This window comes from Miniopterus natalensis, chromosome 9, assembly GCF_054644295.1.
Source record: "Miniopterus natalensis isolate mMinNat1 chromosome 9, mMinNat1.hap1, whole genome shotgun sequence".
In the NCBI taxonomy this organism is placed as follows: domain Eukaryota; kingdom Metazoa; phylum Chordata; class Mammalia; order Chiroptera; family Miniopteridae; genus Miniopterus; species Miniopterus natalensis.
In genome coordinates this window covers 17,823,400-17,849,917 of record NC_142089.1, presented here as the reverse complement: position 1 = coordinate 17,849,917, position 26,518 = coordinate 17,823,400, and the positions used below count along the sequence as shown (strand labels likewise).

Below are 26,518 nucleotides of genomic sequence, written 5' to 3'. Positions count from 1 at the left end.
TAGCACTGAAAGTTCCACATCCTAGGAACCTGCTCAGTTCTGGGTAAATCTGAGGGTCTGTCATCCTTAAAAATCTCTTACACAAACATAATGCTTTGCTGCTTCAAAATAGTTGAGGCTAGAAGAGGTACAAACAGGTCAAGAGCAGGGACTATGAAAATCTGTAGCCCTTAACCGTAGGCAGTTATTTACCCTCCTTGAACCTGCTCCTCACATGCAAAATGAGGGTGACAGAATGAAGGGTTACGTGAGACAGTGCACACAAATGCTTGGCACAGTACCTGGCACACTAAGCATTCAATAAATTATTAGCTGTTATTCACAGTAATCAATAATGAAGATAAAAATGTGATCAGAGGTTAAATAACTTGCCCTAAGTAAATCAACTGATTTCAGTGTCCCTTCCCTGCTAAGAATAAATCTAGTCTGTATCAAAGGCTGACTTTCCAATCCTTCAAGAGAAATGTTGAGGGCAAATAGCTAGCCTAATATAACTAGGTGAGTGGAAGCTATACAGGGAAGCTTTGGCTCTCTCCCAAAGTTGATAGAAGCTACCCGAGTAGGTCCATTCATCACTTGACCAAACCTTTATTGAGCCCCTCATTACCAGATATTTGCTGGGGAAGGGATACAGCACAGAGGTAAAGCCCTACCCTTAAAGAGCTTTTTGAATAAGTTTAGTAATAAACAATGCAGAGAAAAACAGGTGCAGAGGTTAAATAACTTGCCCAAAATAAATGAACCTTCTCACTTGGCTTTCCTCAGCCTGTTCCTGAGTTGGTGACCAGCTTCTCTCTAGGAGCCCTCTGGAAGTGTCCAAGGGCTCCCAGGCTGCACTCACAACACAGATGTGGCAGGGAGAGAACTAGGAGGTGGTGGAGTGTTGGTAGGGTGTCCCAGCCAGTTCTGCTAGAGGCTAAGGGGAAGCACGCAAACTGGGAATGACACAGTAGGAGTTGCCAGTTTATTCAGATTTAGGCGGCCATGCTGAGGATATTGTTAGTCCCCTTCAGTTTTTCCCCTGCAGCCCTGAGGACTCCATTCTGGGCCTAGAGACTCTTAGGGGATCTTGGCTGGCTTTCTGTGTGTAAATCAGACAAAGAGGTGGGTGAGAACAGACTGTTGATCTCTCGTGTTTCTCTGGGCTCAGCAAAGGCCCTCAGGCCAGCCTTGACACAGCAGGCAGCTCTCCTGGTTTCCGGAGTCCTCTGATAGCTGCAAAGACACAGGCAGAAAATTAAGAAACATGAAACTGCCACATCAGGGGGCTTCCCTGCCTCCCATATGGCCAGGCTGCCTCCCTTACAATCTCCCCACCTCACAGCACAACTGCAGTTGTTCCATTCAGTACAAGGTTTATAGGTGCACAGATGAGCAGAAAATAGAAGTCCACAGTCTATGAGCTTTTTCCATGTCAGTCAGGCATATGGTTCCTCACATCTCATACCTCCCAGCCTTGGCCATGCCAGAAATCTAATCATGTCACTCCCCACCCGTCACTCCTGGGTTCAGTGGTCTTCAGTGATGACCACAGAATAAGGTCTAGATTCTTACCTCATCTTGAACCTGCTATAGTTTTACCCTCTGCCTAGAATGTGTCCTATGCCCTTTCCCAAGCCTTCTACCTCACTAACTCTTCCTTTTATTTTTCAGATGACGGCTTAAACATCAGTTCCTCAAGGAAAACCCCAGTTAGGTTAGCTCCCTGTTTGTGCCCTCAGAGCACTCTGTTTTCTTTTATAGCACTGATGGTCACAACTGATACATTTAGTGTCTGTTTCCACTAATATACTGTTTTTGAAAAAAGTTATTGAGGGAAGGAGGGAGGAAGAGAAAGAGAGAAACATCGATTTGTTGTTCCACTTATTTATGCATTCCTTGGTTGTTTCTTGCATGTACTCCGATTGAGGACTGAACCAACAACCTTAGTGTAATGGGATGACGCTCTAACCAATTGAGTTACCCAGCCAGGGCTCCCTAAATATACTGTAACCTCTATGAGGCCAGGGATCAATTTTATCTTGCTCTCTTGTGTCTAGCACATAGTAGGTGCTCCAATTTATAAACGTGAATGCATTAAGAAAAATGAATAAAAGGGGCCATGTGTCTGATATCTGGAGAGAAGCTTATGAAGCCTTATGTCAGAGCATAGGTATTTCTCTTTCTCAAAGGCTGATGCAATTTATTTCCTACATTCCAACCCCAGAGAGCCTGAGAAATGGGTAGCACCGTTCTTTTGTTGTTTTTTTAAATATGTCTTTAGTGATTTCAGAGAGGAAGGGAGAGAGAAACATCAATGATGAGTCATTCATCGGCTGCCTCCTGCACGCCCCCACTGGGGATTGAACCAGAAACTCGGGCATGTGCCCTGACCAGGAATCAAACCGTGACCTTCCGGTTCATGGGTCAATGCTCAACCACTGAGTCATGTTTGGCTGGGTGGTAGCACCCATTTTATAGCTAAAGCTGGGCCATGAATAGGAAGCATGAAGCCTGCAGGAGTTAGAAGATCCCAGAGAATTAGCCTGTATCTGAACTCAAATGCTTTTTTTTCACCAACCCTGGGATCGATCAAACTCACAACCTACATATGTGCCCCAACAGAGGATTGACCGTGCAAACTTTCAGTGTATGGGATGACACTCCAACAGAGCCATACCAGCCAGCCAGGGCTGAACTCAAACACTTTTATCTCAAGTTCTCACACATGGTGCCGAGTGGGAAGAGACTGGCTATCCTGAGGTGGGCCAAGGTGGGCTTTAGAGGTTGATAAGGGAACAGCTAACTCAGGCATCTTAACAGAGTATGAACAGAAACAATGCCCAAATTTCTGGCAATGTGCTCTACTTAGCTGATTAATCTGGGGCAATAGCCTGACCATGCCTCAAACTCTTGCCTAGAAACATCTCAAATAGGCTGTCCTTTTTCAGGAGTCCCAACTCCCCCAAATTTGTCTTGGAAACAGCAAGGCCTCCTTGAAGCAAAAAGCTCCCTAGGTCTAGGTGAGGGAAACACAAGGTTAGCTTGTGTACCTGTCTAAGAACTCCCCTGCCTAATGCCTGCATGAGATGCAGTCAGACAATCACTGCAGCTTAGGCTAGGAATGAGTAGGACACGTACTGCTGAGAGGCTACTACTGCATTTATAGTCAAGGAATTTCAAGAGGCTAAACCCCAGCGGCATAGCTATGAAATTCAAGTCCCTTCCAGATACAAGTCTCCCTCCTTTTAGAAAAGAGAGCTGCAGTTGGCAGAACATTGGGTAAGAACACATTATCTGTCCCAGAGTCAGAACAGGCCATAAAGGACCTCCTGCCCAGGGGTTGTAAAATTGATTCTAGATGCCAGGAAACATAATCTGCTCCAAATAACCCCAAAAAAGGGGTTTGGTCTGCTGCTTAAATGTAACCTCCTTGGGAGCCCAGGGCACCAATCAGGCCACAGTAGGACTAGGGAACAATACCCACCATAGGCCTTTGTTCCCAAAGGGGTAGGCCAGGGAACAAAAGTAGTTAGGTAGTAAAGTGCACTTCCTCCCCTCCCCCAACAGCTGCTATCTCGACAGCTGTATGCAGCCTGCCTGCTCAAGGCTATTAAATATTCATCAGATGCTCACAAACTTTAAACATGCAATGACTATTAATCTGGAGAGCAAGAGGTACATAAGGGCTGGAGAGAGGAATCCAATTTTTTTAAAGTTCAGGGATCTGGAAACCATGCCAGGGGCACCCATCCTGTACACCAAAGCTGGGAACTACTTTCAGTGCAAACTGATCATCTTGTTGCCACTCTAGACACAGAGGCGGCAGCTCAGTGGGAGTACAAAGACTTGGGTTTAAGCTCCAGCTTTTTTTTTTAAATATATCTTTATTGATTTCAGAGAGAGGAACAGAGAGGGAGATGAAACATCAATGATGAGAGAGTCGTTGATCGAGCCCACAACCTGGGCATATGCCCTGACCAGGAATGGAACTGGGATCTCCTAGATCCTAGGCTGATGCTCAACCGCGGATTCACGCCTGAACGGGCTAAGCTCCAGCTTTTGGACCTTGTGGTCATCCTAACCTGTATGCAACAGTTTTCAGTTTCACAGGACTGTTTCTGAAAATTAAATGGGATGCTGCGTGTGATATTCTTAGCATAGTTAGCACAGAATTAAAAGCTTAAAATGGAGGCAGAGACTTCATTCATTCAGGACAGAGTAGTGTGAGCAAAGTTTGTATCAGTGGAGACTCAGAGTTTTGGTCTCCAATTCACAGGGCAGATGAGAGGGATAGATATGGGAAGACTGTCAAGATATGGTGAAAGCTTAACATACACCCTCATATAGTCCAAATTCTATCTGAGATGATTTTTCTTTCTGAAAAAGAACCAAAGGCATTCAAACAAGAGGGAGAGAGGAAGGAATGCAAAGTGAGAGGAGACTATCTCCTTCACTCTCCCAAAAGGGAGTGGTGCTACTTATGGATGGCTCTCCTCTTCTGGTTCCCTTACTCTCCTACCTCACCAGCACAACGACAAACACAGGTGTATTCTTGTGCTTAAGGCCTCCAATAGCTCCTTAAACTTCAGAATAAAGTCCAAATTTCTTGCCTAACATTTACTGTTTCAAAATTGGCACTAACCTACTCTTCCAGCCTCTATTTATAGCTAAATTTATTGGGCACTCACTACGTCATGTTGAATGTTTTACATGTATTAGTTCACTCAAGCTTTACGACGATGTTGTGAAATGACTATCATCATCCCATTTTACAGATGATGGAACTGAGACTTGGAGAGGACAACTCATCTAAGGTCCCAAAGCTACTAGCTTTGGAGGCAGAATCTGAAATTGGTCTGTTTAAAGCCATAGTAAAGTGCTATGCTAACCTATCTGTTTGCCTGGTAAATTCTTAAGTTATACTTTAGGACAACTTAAATTCTACCACTCCCCTTCTCCAGCACTTCTTATGCCTTTCTCACCAGCTCCTGCAGGCTCTCTGACAGTTCAGCAACAGAAATGATCTCACACTACCGTTAACTATGTAAGACTTACTCTCCCATTAGATTGAGTTTCTTGAAGGCAGAGGCTATGAACTGATGTAGACCCGTGATCCAGCACAAGAGCCTAAGTGACTTCAGCTAATGTTCCCTACATTAGTAATAACATTCCTGCAGAGTAAGCCTCCTTCCAGGATACAGGATGACTGTGCAAGCTCTCTGGGATGGTTCTGGCTAACAGGTAAAACTTCTCAGTTCCAGTATAATCTAGAAGTTGAGACTGATCATAGCCTCTAAAATTAGACTACCTGAGCTTGAATCCCAGCTTTGCTACTTAACAGCTGCATGACCTTGGATAAGTGATTTAATTTTTCTGAGCCTAAGTTTCATCATTGTGTAAACATGGGATAATAACAGCTCCTCTACATGTGGAGAAGATGGTGCATGGCACACAGAGAAGAATGTTATAATTGACAAAATGCCATAGTAGCTAAGACATATTTTTTTTCAGGTTTTAACATCTCTGAAATCGGGATGCAATCTTACATTCAATATAAAAACACACACAAAAACTATTGTGTTGGTTTAACTGGTAGTCTTTTTTCTTTCTTTGTAGTACTTAATAATACATCTTAGAATAAATGGCCTCAGTGTCAATAAAATATAGGAGCAGCAAGCTTTTAGCACAGAAAATGGATGTTGGTGCACAAAAGTATTTGAATTTACTGGGGTGACAGTGGTTAACAAACAGAAAAATGTTGATACTCACCACCTCCCGCAACTTCCTATGCAAACATGGTAAACTACTTTTTCTCTCCTGGTATCATCTGCCTCATTTACAAAAACAGGGATACATAGCAGGAATTCAAATTGTGTTCTCTTCTCCCTTGGCCAGGCAAAGCTGCTTATTTTCCCTATGTTACTTTCTCCTTCTTTTAAAAATGGGGTCGCCCTGGTGTGGCTCAGTTGGTTGGAGTGTCGACCCATGCACTGAAAGGTTACCAGTTTGATCCCCAGTCAGGATGAGCACGGGAGGCAACCAATCGATGTTTCTTACATTGACATTTTTCTCGTTCTCTCTCTCTCCCCCTCCCTCTTTCTAAAATCAGTAAAACTTATCCCCAGGTGAAGATTAAAAAATAAATTAAAAAGGGTCTTGGCTGATGTTGCTCAGTGGTTAGAGCGTTGGCCTGTGCACCAAAGGGTCACAAGTTCCATTACCAGTCAAGGGCACGTACCTGGGTTGTGGGTTTGATCCCTGGCCCAAGTTGGGGTGCCTGTGGAAGGCAACCAATCGATGTGTCTCTCTCACATCAGGGTTTCTCTCCCCCCCCCACTCCTTCCCTTCCACTCTCTTTAAAAAGCAATGGAGCCTATCTGGCGTGGCTCAGAGGTTGAGCATCCATCTAGGATCCAGGACATCTTAGTTTGATTCCCAGTCAGGGCACATGCCCGGGTTGTGGACTCCATCCCCAGCAGGGGGCGTGCAGGAGGCAGCCGATCAATGACTCTCATCATTAATGTTTCTCTCTCTCCTCCTCCCTTTCTCTCTGTGAAATCAATCAATAAAATAATTTCTTTTTTAAAAAAAAGGCAATGGAAAAAATATCCTCGGGTGAGGATTAATGAAAAACAAACCAAAAAAACTAAATTGGGTCAAGGTCGATGAATGAGAGCAGACTGAGAATAAAATGAGAAAACAATTGAAATGAGAATAAAATGAAACACTGCCAGCAAAGGGCAGCTGTGTAGGCTCAAGCAAAGCAAAAGCCTATATATCAAGAAAAGAGGAGCCCATATGCTGCATTATGCATTCTAACTCAGAAATAATCTTTGGGCAAAGCCTTAGGGGACATAGAACTTCAGGGTTTGAGGCCAGGGAGGGAGTACTTAAATTTAAAAAACCCGAGCAAAACATCCACCAATACTACCTCTATCTCTTTTGTTTACTTAGTTCAAGAACACTCTGCATACTTATAGGCAAGAAGCCTTTTGGTTCCCAACTCTCAGGCTGCTGTTTTCTGAAACAAAAAATAGTCTGAGTCTGTTTCACCCTTTGTGGCCAGAAAGCCCCAGCAGCTGCTGATGCATCCTTACCTTGGCATTTTGGGGGTGATAAAGTTGTTCTAAAATGGTTGTGGCGATTATTGTACAATTCTGTATATATAGTCATGAACCACTTAACAGGGATACATCTTGAGAAATGTGTTTTTAGGCGATTTTGTCATTGTGTAAGTATCATGGAGTATACTGACATAAACCTAGATGGTCTAGCCGACTGCAAACCTAGGCTGTACAATATTACCACCACTGTACATGCAGTCTGTTGTTGACTGAAATGTCATTATGACTGTACTAAAACCACTGAATTATACACTTTAAATGGGTGAATAGTATGGTACACAAATTATATCTCAATAATCCTAACATGTTTTTAATTTATATTAATAGAAGCTAACCAGACTCTGCAAACTGGTAGGCTAAAGGTAGCATCTGGCTTCTAGTGGATGTTTTACAAGGACTGATACAAATCTGAGCAAACATTAAACTGGTATATAAAATCCAAATTTCTAGTTTTCCTTGAAAATCAGATCTAGCAAGTCTAACAAAAAACTTTGAAGCTGGGAAAGAAACATGAGTGAAAACGATCCTCAAATACTTGAAAGGATATTCAGGGGTCCAAAGAAGAACCAGTAATAGGTTACTGGAGTGATTTGTTCAACATACGGGAAAATTTCCAATACCTGGAGCTGTCCTAAATTAAATGGGCTGCTTTTGGAAGTAATGTTTCCTGTCAGTAGTATGAAGTACTGATACATGCTATAACATGGATGAACCTTGAAAACATGCGAAGTCAAAGAGGCCAATCACAAAAGGCATATGTATATAATTCTATTCATATGAAATGTTCAAAATAGGCAAATCCATAGAAACAGAAAATAGATTAGTGGTAGCCAGAGGCTGGGAAGAGACAGGAATTAGTGACCACTAACAGGTATGGGATTTCTTTTGGAGTAATGGAAATTTTCTGGAATTAAATAGTAACGATGGTTGCACAGCATTGTGAATATTCTAAAAAAACCCATTGGACTGTACACTTTAAAATGGTTAATATTACATTATGTGAGTTTTATCTCAATTAAAAAAGAAAAAGGTAGAAGGTCAAATGAGATAATCCTTATTAACTGCTTAGGACATTATGATGGACATAGTGATAAATGTTAGCTATTATCATCAACTTCATTTGGTGATAAATGAGAGGGGTTAAGGGTTTACCAATATCATATTCAGGACTTCCTGGGTGCCTCACACCATGCTCAAGACAAATGGTCCTCCCTAAAATCTCCAAATCTCAGAGGCTTCTGGCTATGAGGAAGGCTTGGAAGAAATGGTGTCCAAAAAGGCAAATTACTCTGTCAAAGACTACAATGTGCCTTTGGCTTACCTAAGTAGATCTTGTCTCCTCAGTGTTACCAGAACCCTAACAACTTATTCAAGGGCAGAGGGAAAAATCATCCAGTTAGTTCCTTGATGGCTTCAAGCAACAGGAAGACTCATTCAGTTGTCAGAGTGAGCCCAACGATTCAAACAGGGAGAATGCTTGAATTCTTAGGGGAAGAACACTAATATTTACTATGTATAGGGCATTGAATTGGTTGGCCTTATACAGAACTCCTTCAGTCTGCCAACCACTCAAAGATGTCCATTATCATTATCTTCCTTCCCAGATGTGGAAGTAAGATAGATAATTGCTCTAGATCACTAAGCAAGATAGCTCATGGAGTCAACTCTAGGTTTTTGTCAGGTCCTATGTCCTTTCTACTATAAAATAATATCCCTACTAGGGGTCTAAGTGTGAGAAATGACCCTTTCCTTAAAGTAATAAGCAGTATTGTGTAAGTCAAGATGTTAGGTTCAGGCAACACATAAACTTGGGCTTGACCCTGGGAAGTCACTTCACTTACTTCTGTAAAATACATATATTACTGGACAATTGTTTTTTGGCTGTCCAGAATCCACTTCCCCTTCTAATAACACCCTGACTTCCTTTTGTGGAATGAGCTTTTTCTTACTGCATACTGTTAAAGCACGGGCATGTAACTCAAGCTAATCCAGTTTGATATTCCCTCCCTAAAACTTGAATCTTGAGGGCCAACATGGCTAGAGTTTACTTATTCCAGCCAACAGTGCCTAAGCAGCTATCGCTGCTTCAGGACTACTCCTGTGGTTCTACCACTGCTGTTTCACACGCCCCCTGCAGGGATCGAGCCTGCAATCTGGGCATCTGCCCAATTGGGAATTAAACCAGTGACCTCTCAGTGCACAGGACGATGCTCAACCAACTGAGCTACACTGGCAGTCCCTAACATCCTTCTAGTACATTCCCTTCTGTTTACATGAGCTACTTTGTTGCTTACGACCAATGAATACCAATGAACTCCAAGTGAAACACTGCCTTATTAGATTACTGACAGGATAGAGTGGGATTCAACAGCCATAAGTTGATACTATCTAGTCATTATATAAAATCAGTATGAACTGTAAAGGAACATACAAACATGGTCATGTTGTAAATATGATACAAACGACTGTGTAAGAAAGATCTGCCCATTGATTACCTCCCAGGCCACCTCTTGGCAGAATTGTTTTATATTTAGGATAAAAGTCCCACATCCTTAATAGAAAGCCACCTTAACGTACCTGACATGGGTCTTTACTACCCACTCTACTTCAGGAAATGTCTTGAGTTTTCAATGACCTGAAATGGACAAGTAAGAGATCAGTCTTTCAAAGAGGAAGTTTTAAAGACATACAAAATAAAAGGTAGAGATCCTGCATGCAGTTTACACATTACAGGAGAGAAACATGCAACTTTAAGGAAATTTTAAGTAACATTTCATTGTGAATATCAATATGGGGACCTATAGGAACTCATCCTTGTACATTTTAAAATAACTGAGCAGAAAGCTTTACTTTGGGGAGCAGATCTAATCTACAGTCATTGAAATTTTACATTGTGTCATTTAAGATGTCAGACTTTGTGCCCAGGTTACATTACAGTTCAGTTGTGATGGGCAGGATTATTAAGAGTTATGGCTAATTTATGCGGCAGCATATGGTTTTTCTTTTTACAGCTATTTTTATTAAACAAGTTTTGCAAAGTTTTAACATTAAAATTAACAGCTAAAGAATTGTTTATGCAAGTTGCTGTCACAGTTTATGTAAAAGAAATATGTGCTATTAAAATCAGACATTTAGGTTACCTTTGGTTTTTTGCGATGCATGTTAGCTTTACACATCCTGATTCTCTTGCGATAATTTTCCTTTAAAAAGGGGGGTATAGAGTGATCTCTTTTCATCAAAACAAGACATAATGCCCTGAAAGCTGACTTCAAACCATGGTTGAAAATTCAGTTATTTACACTTTATCACAATCTACAAATACATTTTTTTGTTGGTGTGTTTTAAAAAGAAAAAAAAATGTCCATCATGCACTGCTGCAGGCAGCCTGGCACTTCATACAAGAGGATTTTTCACCCCCGAGCAGTTTTAGGTGGCTCACTTAGACAAGGCACGGGAACCCTGAAAATTAACAAAGGAGTGGAAAAAGGGCCAACCAATTCCATCATTTCCTCTTGATCTCTCAGGAGGGAATACAGAGCCAGCCTATCATGCCAGATCCTGCCCCAGCCCAGCTGATTTATTAATAGTGTTTCTGGGATTAGAAAGGAAATCCTTAAGGGCACCCAGAGTTTGCAGACTTGTCATCTCGAAAGCAGGTGCTATTCATGTCCAATCTCAGAGAGGTTATTTGGTGCCACTCCTAGGACCACCTAGGGACTCTACAGAAGATGCAAACAAGGTGGCTGGCACTTTAAATATTGACACCTCTGTAAGGAAACCAATCCAAGTTTTGGTTTAGTTGGGTTTTTCTCTCCAGAAATGAGATTTTGTGATAGGATTAGATAAAACTGTTTTCAGTAACTTCCAGGGGGTGAAAAAGCTTTGGTTATTTTAAAACTAAAACTTAACAACTCGATAAACTTTTTTTTGGTAAACTTAAAATAAAATCCCCACCACCACTTTTAAGAATGTCTCCAACTTTTAACAAGCCCATTAACTTTAGAATTAATTTAAGTTTATTTGAAAGAGAAAACTATTTTATTGTCCACCCACAAAAATGACAATTCATCACATTTACTTTGATTAAAAAAGGACTAAACTTTATTGACAAACTGCTGCAGACATTTTGACATAAGTTTAAGCTACCTATTTAGGCAGACTTACACATGTAGCATTTAATCTTCCAAGAACAAAATGGGAGGATGGTACAAATCCAATTAGGACTTTAACTTATGTACAGAGTGGATTTTGATTCCTTTTTCATTCAGCTGCAGTCCCTTTTTATATCATGCTAGTGTTGAGACATACTTGACTACCACCTTGGGAACAGTTCAATATTGACAACTGTCAACTTAGGAAAATTATCAGCTTTTGGCCCGTGTCCAAGTGAGCTTTTCATGGAGTGTAGAACCTCAGATGGACAAAATACTTTGTCTTTTTGAATACTGAAATTTTAATTATTAGTACTATTATTGAAAGATTGTGGCTAAAAAGCTCTGCCTTAAATTCAATTCAGGTGGCCAGCCCCCCTCCCCCAATCAACCCCTTCAAAACCTACTCTCCATTAAGTATCTCTCAACACTGTATGTCTGGGGCTAGATTTCAAAACCCACATAATGAAAAAGTCATTTTACAAACCTAATCTTGTTGTTGTTTTTTAAGTCAATTAATGTTAAAAATTGCATCAACTATTTAATTCATGAGGATCTTTCATATTAAAATTTAACCTTAAGATTCAACCGCCATGTGCTTTTAAAGGAAACGTTTTTAGAGACGTCTGAACTCACTTTTACATGGTGGCACCTATTGCCGTTAACGTTTGTGATTTTAAATCTTAAACAGCCCTGAATTTTGAAATGTAGCCTAGTTTGGGATTCTGCAACTACAACTACACGGGATGCCTCAAATCAAAACTAAGATAAAGTTAACAAGCCTTAACTTCAGAACCTTTAAGCAAGCAATGTCACTTTTGAAACTAACAGGTTGTGGTTTTTTATTTTTTTACTCAACTTTTTTTTATTATAAAAGGTACATTTCTGTTTATATTTAAACAACAAAGAAAAAAAGCATCTACACACTTAAAAAATTAATTCAATATTCCTAAATCTATTTTAACTCATTTTAAAATACTACATACAGAAGCCAGAATGCAGAGTTAAGAATGGAGTAAGGTGGGGAGAAGAAGGGGATCACGAAGAAAAACACTTAGACAATTACTTGTCTGTTGTGGGTAAAGCAACAGGAATCCTGGGAGATACAAGAAATCAGTAACAACTTTGCTCATAACTGATATTTTCCCCTCATGTTTGTTTTTAATAACGTCCATATGGGTGCTCTCTGTATGCTCCCTTCACCGGCCTAGCTGGAGGGGCCTTCAGCGACGGCCTAGTCCCATTCCAGTCGTCTTGGCCTATGAGGAAAGCAAGAACAGTTTATAAACCATGTGTCAATGACATTTGGAGATGAGCAGGGGTAAGTCACCTGGGAAAGAAACATGGCTTTGCTTCCAATGTCTTACTACCTCCCCAGTGGTCCTTGTTTCTCCCTCTACTTGGCCTTCCTGAGCAGCTTAGGCAATTTCCCAACTGGAGGGCAGTTCTGAGCAATGGGCGGAAGGAAACAGCTCAGAAAGGACTTGGAATAATCTCCACAAGCAACATGATCTATATACTCCAGCCCCCAAACCTCAATAAACCCAACACTTGCTAAGACAGTGAGGAAATCAATCTCAGTGGGCCCTTTCCTGTTCCCAAAGCAACCAGATAGCCTCAAGTAAGGTGAACTTATGGAAGTCTTTCAGACTGGAAGCAGGCAGCTCCCTTTCCATACAACAGAAAGGTTTCCTTGTGTAGAAGTGTCCTCTGGCTCTCTGGGCGAAGCAAGCAAGGACCACTTTTCGTGAGGCTCCCCAACAAGAGCTGAGGTCCACTGCTCTGGCAGAGGGAAGTACAATAAAATGTGTTTAGAGCACTGACTAGGAGAATACATTCTTTCTTTCTTATACCAGTAGTCCAGAGAAGCCAAACATGGGGGACTATTCTCAAACGGTTTCCCTCTGCGATACGGAAAAGCCTGAGGGACAGCATCACTTATTTCAAGAGCTGACCTCTCATAAAAATGAGCTGTGTTTATAAGCTTATTCTTCCCATTCATTGCCATATTTTACCCATGCCAGTTCATTCCTGAAGTATTTCTCCAGCTGCCTGTATTCATAAGCATCTGCTTCCACCACTATAGGTTTAAAATCTCTTATATGGATCTAAAGTCACACAGAACCCTATCTAAGCTGTTTCTATGCCTCGTATAATAGATATGTCCATCACTTTCCAAGTTGCTTCTGGGTACCAACACGATAGTTTATTTTCGAATTCTGTTTATAAAGGCAGAAATAAGAACAGATTACCATGGCAACATCATACCAGGAGCATAAGGAGCAGTCTGCCTCTTTCAGTCCAGTCTTTTATCCAGCAAAAAAGAAATGCAATACAGTAAACACATACAGAGGCCCCACTGTGCTGCCTCATCGATGGAGGGAAATACCCTAGGGCAATCATACTGCCCTTCTAAATAGTGGCACATGAATAGAGCAGTTACTGATGGCAACTGTCCAGTGCCATTTAGCTACAACTAGTAAAAACTGCTTCCCTGGGCAAGTAGTTGAGTGGCTACTACACACTGTGCTGAGGAGTTGATTTCAGCTTGTCCATCTGTGGGAGGCCCTAAGAGGTTCCCCTTTTTCAGCTAGGGGAAGAGGGAGATTGTCAACTAGCATCTTAAGAACTGTCAACTGCTGAACCTCTTGCCAAGGATTCTGGAATTCCTTTAGGTATATTTAAAATACCTCATATTTAAAAGGCTGCTCCCTCTCTGCATCCACTGCCACATGGCACTCCCTATGGGGCCCATTAACACGAGGCCATAATTGGCTTTTGAAGACATTCTTGAGCAATGCATTTTCAAACAAAACTCAGGGAAGGCAGTTTGGTCATGCAGCCATTCCAGCCCCTATAGCTCGCTTAGCATCAAGGGCTGAGTTGAGATGTCTCCAAAACAATAAGGATCTTGGTGCCAGTACTGCCCTGAATTGGCTCCAGGCCCTATAGCCTCTAATCTGAGTCTAACAGGTGTTATTCTTGTCCCAACCTGCTCTGGCTAGCTACATGCAATCTAGGTCTCTTTCAGCTATTATTTCCTCTACAATGGGATCCTTTTAGATGAGAACCAAAACTGTTTTTAAAAGTGAGGTAGAGTAGTAGAGTTGGATATAATTAAATTCTCATTATTCACCAATGCAGTCTAGGTCTCAGCAGCAAAGGCCCACCAACATAACCTAGGTCTAGCCATCTCCTGGCACAAAGTAAGAAAAAACTCAACATCAGCTTAAAACTCTGCTGTTCCAACCAGGCAAAGGTGAACCTGAGCCCTAGTTTAGGACATGTGCTTAGCTTTCTGAAAGTAATAGTACCCCTATCTCTATCACACACCACAAAATTTAAGTAAGAGTAGGATTCCTACTGTTATATCTACCAACATCTTGGCCTTTTAAGGGTTCTCCTAAGGTGTGTGACTGTCCAATCCCCAATAATCCAGCATTCTCTCAGGCACTTACTTGCACATTCTGCCCCACCACAGAAATAAAGACATACCATATGCTTCATAAGAATCTTGAACCTCCCCATGTCCATAGTCATAATATTCTGAATCCCTAAAAGTCAAAGACAGAGTGTTAGAGAGCCATACAGCAACTATGTTTCAGTTTCACCTTTCTCCCAAATATTTCCATATTTCAGTCATTTTACTGTGTGTGTAATAAAGGAAAATGTTCATTCCCCAATCTTCAAACCAAAAAATATTACCAACACATGTATAACTACGTACTCATAAGAAAAACAGGTAACAGCTATAGCAAAGAAAAATGGATACTACACAATTTAAAGTGAAAAAGCACAACACAAAATTGACCATAGTGTACATACATATGCATTTATAGGGCTCACTGGAAGAGAATAAACATGAACTGTTCTGTCCCCCACTGTAGAATTATGAGACATCAATCAATCACAGATAAAATACATATACACAAAAATTGTTTTTAAAGAAAAGTGCAGCTCAGGCCAGTGTGGCTCAGTTGCCCATTCGATTCCTGGTTAGGACACATGCTTGGGTTTTGGGCTTGATTCCTGGTAGGGGGTGTGTAGGAGGCAGCCGATTGATGTTTCAATCTCACATAGATGTTTCTCTCCCTCCCCCCAAACTCAATAAAAAAATCTTTAAAAAAAGTGCAGAATAGAACATAAGTTATTGCAGTGGAATTCTATAGTTTCCTTTTTAACTTTTATACAATTTTAATGTGACTTTGGTATTTTAAAATGATAAACTGCCTGGCTGGTGTGGCTCAGTGGTTGAGGTTCAACCCAATGAAGCGCAGTGGTTGAGGTTGACAGATTCCTAGTCAGGGCTCATGCTTGGGTTGTGGCTCTATCCCCAGTAGGGGGTGTGCAGGAGGCAGCCAATCAATGTTCCTCTCTTTTGATGTTTCTTTCTCTCTCCCTCTCCCTTCCTCTGTCTAAAAATCAATTAAAATATAAATACATATACACATATACATATATATAAAGGAGTTTCTAAAAAAATCAATCAAACTAATTTAAAGGCATTTTCCCTTTGTTTCCATGTAGTCAGGAATTTTTCATCTGCTATTCTCAGATTCTACAGTGTAATTTAAGATTTACTATTATCCAAACTTGCAGATCCAATAGGTGTCTTACAGATGTCCAAAGCACAGGAGATACCCTCAAAAGGTAAGTCATACTGCTCCTTAGATTTGTGCTGCCTAAATCTCTCAGTCCCTCCCCCCTTCCCTCATACAACCCTAGGACAAAAAATAGCAGCTCTATTTCCTGACTCACCCTTGGCTCTGGCTGTAATAGCCTTCGTAGCCTTCGTAACTCTGCTCTGCATATGTATCATCATATCCCTAGAACAAGTAAAATGAAACAAAAAGTCAGAATCACACAGAGTAGGGAAAGTAATTATATCCCATGGGAAGATGGCAGGTTTCTACATTAAGAGAACACGAAACTTCCTTATTCCTAAAATGTGAAACTAAACAAACAAAAACCTAAAAAACAAACAAAAAAACTCCTTCAACTGTGGGCAGGAAACAAGGTACAAAGTTGAACTTCAGTAGTAATAGTGGAAAATCCCTTAGTAAAACACTGTACATCAAGGCACAGCTTATTTCCTGTTTAATCTACATACAGATAGTAGTAAACCATGCTCAAAAATGGAAAAACCTTCTCATAGGTTAACAGTCACTGCAAGAGAAAAGAGCAGATTCTGAATCTTACAGGCAGTCCCTGCCACCTACATCAAGGGCCAAGGCCCTGTCATTCAACTTCCTTTGGCAACCTTCTAGGTAGTGGGAAATGGCACATTGTTCAAACTTCTTACATATTCTTCATATGTTTCTGGTGCAGGGGGTGGAGGCAAAGGTATTCTCTGGATGCCTGCTGTCCGTGCCCTTGGTGCTGGAGCACCCCTCACAGTAGGTGGAGGTGGCACTCCTCGAGTCACAGTGGTGCCTCTGGTGATTGCTCCTCTCACTGGCGTACCACGCACCAGAGCTCCCCGAGGTGGTACAACACCACGGCCCCTGCAAAAAGAAAGTCCCATCCTTGTTACTGAATTTATTGGGGTAACACTGGTTAATGAAATTATACAGGTTTTAGGTGTACAATTCTACAACACGTTATCTGAGAAAGTTTATTTTAAATGGAGACTTTTTAATAAATAGTAAATATAAAGAAATAGTAAGTAAATAAATAGTTTACTTACATGGCCAGATTTGTTTACAAATTCTGGAGCTAGCTAGATTTTATGATGCCTTAAAAAGATTATTATTAGAACACAGAGGAATGTATGGGCAGGTAAAAGACCCACAATGGAAGATTCCCCAGGTCCCACAGTGAACTGCCTTGGAGAATCTGAACACTCCATAGAGATCAGTGACAAAAAGGTAAAATTCTAAAGTTAGAGACCATTTAAAAATGCTATAACTGTCCAAAATTAAAAGATCAAAAGTTTCAGCAGGACTATTGCACCTGACTATGGCCAAAGGGCTCAAGAGCTAGAATTCCACTCAATGCAGGATTCAAATCCTGAGACCCCTTCTAAAGCTGGAGATAATACCACTAAGAGAGAGATGGTACTAGCAGTCACATTTATATCCTATTTCTGGTTGTCTACATTATTTTTACCTGGGAACAGGTGGAGGAGGAGGGGCAGCTCCCCTGCCTCTCACTGGCACCCCACGTCCTCGAGAGGGCTCCGGTACTCCATTCAAATAGGATAGCTCTAGAAATTGCTCTTGACAGATATCATCCATCATATCCTGCAAATGAAAGATAATAGGAAAGTAACACTTTCCACCTTTTGCTCAGAATTCATCTAACCCACATGAACCTTGAATGCTAAGAATAGATTTGAAAGCCCAGATGAAGTCTTAAGAGGTCATTCATTCTCTGAAGTCAAATGGCACCCTACCTGTTACCTCTTTGAGGAAAGTACCTCATCTTCATTAAAATGTCATAGCTCTTTATGATGTGGATCCTGCCTAGCTCACCAGATCATCACTTCCATCCTCTCTCCAAGTATAACCTCCTTTCAAGCCATGCTGAACAACTTGTAGTTCAGAATCTGGCATACTCTTACACATCCATTCTTGCAAACAGTTTCCTCTTCCTAGAATAATAAAAGCCACTACCATCGATTAAGCTGTATGCACTGGGCATTATACAATTAGCTTTATGTATATTTTTCAGTTTAGTCTTCAAAATAACCCTGAAGTAAGTAAGTACGTAGGCAGATCTTCCCCCTTTTTTTTTTTTTACAGTTGGAAAAATAGATTCAGGGAATATAAAGAGACCAGCCTAAGGACCTAGAACTAGTAATTGGCAGACTCTAGATGTGAATTCAGAATCAAGGCTTTGAATCATTAGACTATAATGCCTTTTTCTTGTCCATCTGAGGAACTCTAACCTACTCTAACAAGACTTAATCTAAAACATTACCGTTTTTTGAAAAGCCCCTCCTCTTTTCCCACAGCACCACGTTAACATTTTCTACCCAAGCAGTTAGCACATCATTTTAGAATTGCTGCTCTGTCTTTCACACTAGATTGTGAACTCCCAGGAGCCATTTTTGTAACTTGAGACCCTAGGCACCTACCAGATACTTAACATTATGACTGAGATGAACAAAGCTCAGAAAAGTGAAATAACTTGTTCAAGATTATGCACATAAAGCTCCCAGTCCAGTGCTCTTCCTATTGCACCAGGAAGTCTCTCTGATATAACTAATGGTTCTAAGGGGAAAATGGAAAACTCTGATCATGGATGCAAAAATAGGCTCACTCCTTTTTCTTCCCAAGAGGGGAAAAATTGAATCAAGTGTTATCTGCAAATCTTTTCACATATTTCCTGATGAGAGTCATTCAGTCTTAATACTACATGCATTTTTATACATTCCAGGTGGATACAGCTTCAAGGATAGAAATTTCTAGTTACCACAGAGATGCCCCTCCATAGCTCTTCACTTCTTCCTCCTACCTTACATATTACTGCTGCTTGAGACTCACACTGGAGAATCAAGTGACCAGACAGCCAATTTGCTTAGAGTCTCCCAACTGCCACATCACCACTGAGGAAACCCAGATCTCCCTGGCAGGTATCTTTTGTGAAGATCTGCTTACACGGAAGCCTTGTAAACCTACTCCTTTTGAGAAATATGCTGAGACCAATGATAAAGAGGATGCTTCAATACAACACCTCAAAAAGAGTCAAAAGAATTCCCTTAAGAAAAAATTTACCAGCTCTGGATTTTTCTCCAGAATACTTAAAATTGGCTGTTTCATATTGAACATTCTAATTAAGACAAGGTACTTGGAAGCAAAGCAGCTGCTGAGACATTTGAGACACTGATGGAATCTTTGGAGCTCAGCATTATAGGTACACAATGCTTATACATTTTTGCTCTACCAATGCTCACATCCTCTGACACCACATTTAGCTCCAGCTCCCTCATTTTACATAGTCAAGAAAACCAAGAATTGTAGTTCATCCCCTCTTAGTTTGTGATGAAACTACGATGCTTACTCACTTCTAGTTGAATAGTGCTATAAATGCTTTCTAAGGTTCCAGATTCAACCTTGGTTATTAAATACTCAACAGTAGTATGTTAATCCCAACAACTACCAAGCCTTGCTAAAAGGCAAAAATCCCACCATTTTCTATTTATTCTAAGAATGGACCCTCTGACCAGGTGGTAATAAGCAAGGCAGGTAACCTTGGCTGTCCTAACTCTTCCTAGGCCTCAGTTACATTCTCAAAGGAGTTGCACACCAATCTGTTTAATATCATCAACAGTCAAGCCTGTAATAATCATGTCTTTTTCAAATCAAACTCTACTTGAGTAAACTCGTTTAGGAGAAAAAGCCCTGAATACATCCAGGTCAAATTTAATCCATTAAATTAAGATTGGATACTAGAAGCTTCTTGCTGTTATCCTCTACCTCTAAAGTTTAGAACATAAACCCTTGAGTGCAAGGGGTGTATGATCATTTTATTCACTTTCCCACCATAACCTCCTGGTTCCTCACTAGTAGCAATATACTTAGCTCAGGGAAGATACTGTTAAATCTTTGTTAACCGGATGTTAGAATGCCAGACACGCTGTGGACCTAAGATACTGATATACAACTAGAACCACATCAGACAAGGATGACAAGAGTGGCCTTGGGGCACAGTGCTTTGAAAACTTGTTACAAGTTAATAAACTACCTCAGGAAAATAAACGTAAGTGCAGAATTTGATATGCAATTTCAGGTTCTGCAGACACCCTGATTAAGAGCCCCTGCCTTAGCAACAGCACAAGATCCAGTTCTCTCTTGCTCAAAAGATACAAGATATAGATTTCCTTACTGGCACTAGAAACTTCTTGACTTCCTCCATAGCATGTGCCATAAGAGCATAAGCCTCACATGGGGGTCCAAAGACTTCAATGAAGACATGAAGATCCATATTCAAATGGGCATATTTGGGGTCTCCACCTTTGCGCAGCTCTTCCTCCTGTAGAAAAACAAAAAACAAAACATCACATCACACACTAGGGAGTTAATGACACCTTTAATCTCAAGGCCAAAGAAACAGCAAGAAATAACCATAACATCTAGGGAACACAGTAAAGCATAAGAAAGAAGTAAAACAAGCTCTGGAGAATAGTAATTTATACAACCTGCTAAGCCTACAATTGGTCTTGTTGCTAGAAGTTTATTTACTATTGTCTTGAATCCTTGGTGTATTCACTGGAGCTCTTATTAGAAGCTATAGAGGAGACAAACTTAACTCCAGTCTCCATTCAGTCATGGATTCATTGTCAAACATTTATTTTTTATTTTTTTTTGTTTTCTGCCCCAGATGCTTCTTCTAGTACTATAATCGCACAAATGTTAGATTGCATGGTAATGTTCCATAGGCAACTTATAGACTGTTTATTTTCTTTCAGTCTTTTTTATCTTCTTACTTTGGCATGAATAGTCTTGCCTTTAAGTTCTCTGATTTACACCTCCCTCCTATTTCTCTTTTAGTGTCTTACATTATCTTATGCTCATCCCGTGAAATCTGCATTTCAGCTACTACATTTTCATTTTCTATACATTCAATCTGTCTCCTAATTATTCTTCCTCTACACATCCTTGAACAAATTTATTATAATAACTATTTTAAAGTCTTGTGTGCAAATCCCCAAATCTCTTATTATTTCCAGGTCTTTTTCTATCAGCTGATTTTCTTCCCTGGTTATGGGTCACATTTGAAAATTTCCCAGTGTTTAGTAATTTTTTTGACAAACAGACATAAAAGTGAAAAGAAAAAGCACAATAAAATAAACTTTAATTAATTTATTTTTATCCCCTCCCCACCCCTTCCTTTGGCAAATACCAACTTCTCTATACAAGTGCTTTTGTTCTGTTTATTCATTTATTTTGTGTTTTTTTTAGAGTCCACATAAAAATGAGATCACACAATATTTGTCTTTTTCTGTCTGACTTATTTCACTTAGGATAATACCCTCTAGGTCCATCCATGTTGTTGGAAATGGCAAGTTTTCATTCTTTTTTTAACTGCTGAATAATATTCAAGTGCACACATCCCCCCCTTTATGCATGAATCTATTGATGTACATCTAGGTTGTTTCCCTATCTTGGCTATTACTAAGTAATGCTGCAATGAACACAGGATTGCATATATCTTTCCAAATTAGTGTCTTTGTTTTCTTTGGATAAATACCTAGAAGTTGAATTGTTGTATCATATGGCAGCTCTATTTTTAATTTTTTCAGAAATCTCCAACTGTTTGGCAATCACTGATTGACTCATTCATTCACTGCTAAGCATTTGCTTTTAAATCCCAGGTAGAGCCCGGCCGGGCGTGGCTCAGGGGCTGAGCGTCAACCTAGGATCCAGGTGATCGGGGCTCAATTCCCTGGCAGGGCACATGCCCGGGTTGCGGGCTCAATCAATGACTCTCTCATCATTGATGTTTCTCTCTCTCTCTCTCTCTCCCTCTGCTTTCCTCTCTCTGAAATCAATAAAGATATATTAAAAAAAAAAAAAAAAAATCCCAGGTAGAGCTGTTAATTACCAGCTCTTTTTATATGCTTATATGGCCTGGGAAGTTCTAGGGGAGGAAAAAAGTTAGGATAGAGAGGAAGAAAAATCTCATGTAAATCTCATTAGCTAGAATAACATACTTCTGCCCTAAATGTATTCTTCTAGTGAGAAATGGGAGTGAACAAAAGAAGAGGGTCTGAGAAAACAATGTTCATCAATTAGGATGCGTAAAAGGAGGCCTGAAAGAGTAAGTTTTAAGGTTGTAGTAGGTATGTCTCATCTAAAACCTGACCCTAGAAGGCTAAGACTATTCTGTTTTGGTGGGAAGATTCTTGGCATTTACAAAGACTACAACATATATGGGGCTATGACACAAAAATAAATAAGTATTAGGTTTTGTCAGGATTACTCATGGCCTCACATTCCAGCTGGTTATAAAACAGACAACTAATCCTCAGACTTACTTGCATGCACAATACTACTGCTTTCATTTTTCCATGTAACTAGAAAGGAAATGTGCTATTCACACTTTAGTGTTTTTAGTCTGGGTTTTAGTACAGCATCCCTTCCAAGTTTTCTTCCTAATGCCATAGTTGCCACTGCTGTTTGCATTACTATGCAGTCAAAAGTCAGAAAGAAAACAATCACCAGGATCCACCTAGGCTTTTTCAGGGTTACCAAACAAGTAAACTAACTTGGTCCATAATCTCTGACATCTACTACAAATTTAAAGGAGTCATATTCTGTACATACACAAGTGCTAGCTTCCATAAGGCATCTGTACTGGACCCTGGGCTACAAGAAGGCATTAGGGTGTCTTCTTGCTTCACTATATGAGCTTACCTTGGCTTTGTCTCTCATTGAGCCCTTTCCCAACACAGAGATCTTTGCACCAGTCTCTTCTTGCAGTCTTTTGATAGTATTCCCTTGTGGTCCAAGGATCTTCCCCACAAAATTGAACTGACAGAAAAAAAACAGATTTCTAAATATACATAATCCTATAAAACCTTTCTACATGTACTATCTCATTTGATCTTCAACAACCCTATAAAACGAGTAGAGTTCCATTCCCATTTTACTGAAGGATATACTGAGGTTGTACTGATAAAGTGATTAGCCTAAGGTTATGAAAATAGTAGTTCCTAGAATTGATTTTGGGATTCCTGATGTAGTCTGGTGTTCTTTCCATAATATCACACTGCAACCCCTAGCACTTTAACATACATAAACATTTTTAAGGAAGTCACTTCAGAACATACAGGACATCCTTTTTTAGTACTTTTTTTGGTAAACTAAATGTAACAAATTGCTTTCCTGAAAAAAGGAAAAAGAAGAGGAGGAGGAGGAGAAAGCATTTTTAAAAAAAGTAAAACTGAGTAAGAAATAAAATTAATTTCATCTTGTCAAGGATTTGTATTATAATTTCCTTTATTTCGATTTCATGTCCATCTTTTAACAGAACAACTCTTTAGGGTTCATTTTTTTTTCTTTGAACTTGGAGCTGGAACAAACATTCGAGAAACTCCTTTTGATAATAAAAAGATTACATTTCTTTCGTGGCTATAGCTATGCAATCAATTATGTACTTATTTGTTTCAAATGCCAGAAACAAGAACACAAGTATGAAAGAGAAGCTTCACAGGCTTAAGTTTCTGATGCACCATGATCTCTGGAAGTCATTATTATAGCCCACAACTCACACCTACAAAGACAACTCAGAGAAGTGAGGCACTTTTTGCCTTACCTTGGGATACTGCTTGACAGGTATCAGTACCCGCTCCTTCAGCTTCATGTTCTTATGAGAAAATAAATCCAAGTAATTCTCCTCATCATCCTTTTTTGAAAGCCCTTTCTGAATCTTCTCAATTTCTGAATAAAAGAAAAAGAATTTAACTGAGTTTTGTTCTGGTGAATAAAAGTAAATTTCCAAGTTTGTGTAAAGCAGTACCATGGAGTACCATGTAAGACACCAATAGTTCAGATGAATGTGCTAATTTCAGAGAGAGAGGGACTAAAAGCACCAAAGCTCTATGAATTTGACCAGGAAACCCAACGCCTGCTTCTAGTAAGAGCAGTTTGCTCTTTCACCCCACCTGAATGTCTATACATCATTTAGAGCAATTAAATAACTTTCAAAGCTCACACAACTAGTGAGTGGCAGAGTAAGAATCAGGTTTTTCAAACACACCTTTTTTAGTTTCCTCATTTAAAAAATGAAGGCAACATCTACTTCATGAGGTTGCTATAAAAACAGACTAAAATAACATATGTTCATATGCTAATTAAAACCCATTTCTTCAGAATTGTCAACATTAGCTAGCCCAAATTCAGTCAATGTCTTAAAGGAAAAAATGCACCAAAGTATTTTCAATTCTCAGGTTAAGATAGTTGCATCAGATAGAACCTTAGCATCCAAAAATATTTCCTATTATCAGGAAACTCCCTCCCTCCCACCCAAGTATTTGAGTGCTTCTTAAAAAGAGGCAGATGAAAGGAGATACACAGGTGTAATTATTAAACACTAAGCGAGACTTACTGAGGGCCAGGCACCAATCCTAAAAAGTATAGGAAACACAATAGAACAAGTCAGATATGGTCCCCATCTTCACTATGTTTATATACTGGAGTTCCCAGTTAATGAAGTTAGCAATGAAGTATAGTTAAGTGCTATGATAGGAATACTAACAGAAATGGGGACAGTGGGTATGGGTAACGAGCAATTAAAAGGTTCTACGGTCCACTGAGAACAATAAAAAAAATTACATACCCACCCTGGCTGGTATGGCTCAGCTGGTTGGGTGTCATCCGTGCACCAGGTCACTAGTTTGATTCCCAGTCAAGGTACGTACCCAGGTTGCAGTTTAGTCCCTGGCCAGGGTGTGTGCGGGAGGCATTCAATGTTTCTCCAGCATTGATGCCCCCACTCCCCCCATTAAACATTCTAAATAACACAGAATGTTCTCCTTATATAACATTCCAACAGTGTTTCTATCTTCTGTAATTTTAAGGCAAGGGATCTCAAACTTGAGTATGCATCAGAATGATCTGGAGGGCTTATTAAACTAGATTGCTGGGCCCAAACCCCAGTCTGGGATTTGTGTTGGGAGTTTGCATTTCTAACAAGTTACCAGGTGATGTTGATATTGCTAGTCTAGGGACCACATTTTGAAAACCACTGGTTTGGTATGAAAATATACTACTTCAAAGACATTCTACAAATCTAAAATTTTAATAGTTTTTAAAAAATGTTTAGATTAAGTCCAGCTATGGAGTACAAAGATGAAGAAGGAAAGTAACTTTGACCCTCACAGACTTTGAGAGTTCAGAATTTCAAACAGAAGGCTTCCTGTTTATTAAAAAGCCTAATTTCAGATGTTATAGTATACAGTGAGCTAAATGACCTAATGTCCTAGAGCACGTACTCCCTTGCTTTCTGACAATTAAAACTGCTATTCATATTCTAAGTGTCCTTAACTAAACATTTATTCCTATGAGAAGAACTGTAAATGGCAGTGCTCTTCACATGCCTATGTTTTACTGGTTGGAACAGAAAACAACTCTGACCTTATAATTAACAGACTAAATGCTTCATTCAACATCTTACTTGTTTGCTGTTTTACTGGTGGTAACCCCTACCCCTTCCCACCTACTGCTAATATTAACTTTTTGTAGTCACTAGTTTTGGGACTACCATCATCTTTGAATACATCTTTTCTTGAGTTTTCAGGCTGGAAAACTCTGTACTCAATCCTCAAAAGTTCTAAAGGAACAAATGTCACACTTTTGCTATGAAAACATCACTGAGGAGTTTCTAAAAATGTGAAACAAATGACAGACTTAGTTTTATCTATGTCCCTCAGTGTTTCTTAATTGCTATCATCTAGTTAGGCCCTTCAGCTGTATTTTATACCACTTTCCAGAAACTTTACTTGGTTAGTGCAAGAAGACTCAAAGTCTTTAAAATCTGTTGTACTCCTACAGGAAGCAGGGCTACAAAAAACTGAACCCAGGAGAAAAGTTTGTTTATATGCAATGTAATGTGGCCTGTAATGTGGCTTTTCTGCAACATGGACCCTTCTGTTATATTTTGAATTAGTCAGAACTTAGAATCCCCCTGTCCAATTTACCTCACAATTTTAAAAAGACCATTAAAGCATTTTTAGAGAATTCAGAGAACAATGATTTAAATAAAACTGAGAACTGAAAAGATACACGAATCAGGGGAGGTTAGCCTAGAAAGCAAAAGACTAAGTGGCAACTTGATTCTACAAGAAGAGTCATCTTCCATGTTTGGAAGGGGAAGGACTGAACACTTATTCTATGCCTACTATATATCAAATACTGTACAAATACTACCTCATTTATCCTAAAAAATAGCTCAGTGAAGTAGCTGGTACAATCCCCATTTTACAATTGAGGAAACAAACTGAGAGAAGTCGATAAATCACAAAAGCTAATAAAGTACCAGAATAGGGCCCAGCCGGCGTAACTCAGGGGTTGAGCATCGACCTATGATAAAGGTTTGATTCCTAATCAGGCCAGGGTTGCTGGCTCAGTCCCCAGCGGGGGGCGTGCAGGAGACAGCTGATCAGCTCATCACTGATGTTTCTACCTCTCTCTCCCTCTCCCTTCCTCTCTCTGAAATCAATAAAAACATATTTAAAAAAAATAAAGTAACAGAGTAGAGATTAAAAACCAGGCCTTTTCTAATTTCAAACCTTATGCTTTTACTATTGCCTCTCAC

General features: G+C 39.9%; 1 protein-coding gene across 2 annotated transcripts in view; it reads right to left on the bottom strand.

Annotated features, from left to right (window-relative positions):
* Window positions 1-572: 572 nt before the first annotated feature.
* KHDRBS1 (KH RNA binding domain containing, signal transduction associated 1) overlaps window positions 573-26,518 on the bottom strand; it is a 33,978-nt gene continuing 8,032 nt past the window's right edge. Inside the window, exons 2-11 of one of the 2 annotated variants that reach the window (XM_016217537.2) lie at window positions 23,519-23,643; window positions 22,618-22,734; window positions 20,087-20,233; window positions 17,366-17,499; window positions 16,560-16,761; window positions 16,016-16,083; window positions 14,753-14,811; window positions 10,247-12,516; window positions 9,684-9,741; window positions 573-1,215 (exon numbers count right to left, since the gene is read on the bottom strand). In XM_016217537.2, coding sequence (XP_016073023.1) covers window positions 12,419-12,516; window positions 14,753-14,811; window positions 16,016-16,083; window positions 16,560-16,761; window positions 17,366-17,499; window positions 20,087-20,233; window positions 22,618-22,734; window positions 23,519-23,643 — 950 coding nt within the window. In that variant the 3' untranslated portion in view covers window positions 573-1,215; window positions 9,684-9,741; window positions 10,247-12,418. The remainder of the gene's footprint in view (window positions 1,216-9,683; window positions 9,742-10,246; window positions 12,517-14,752; window positions 14,812-16,015; window positions 16,084-16,559; window positions 16,762-17,365; window positions 17,500-20,086; window positions 20,234-22,617; window positions 22,735-23,518; window positions 23,644-26,518) is intronic. The other variant, XM_087820267.1, reaches the window with a different exon arrangement.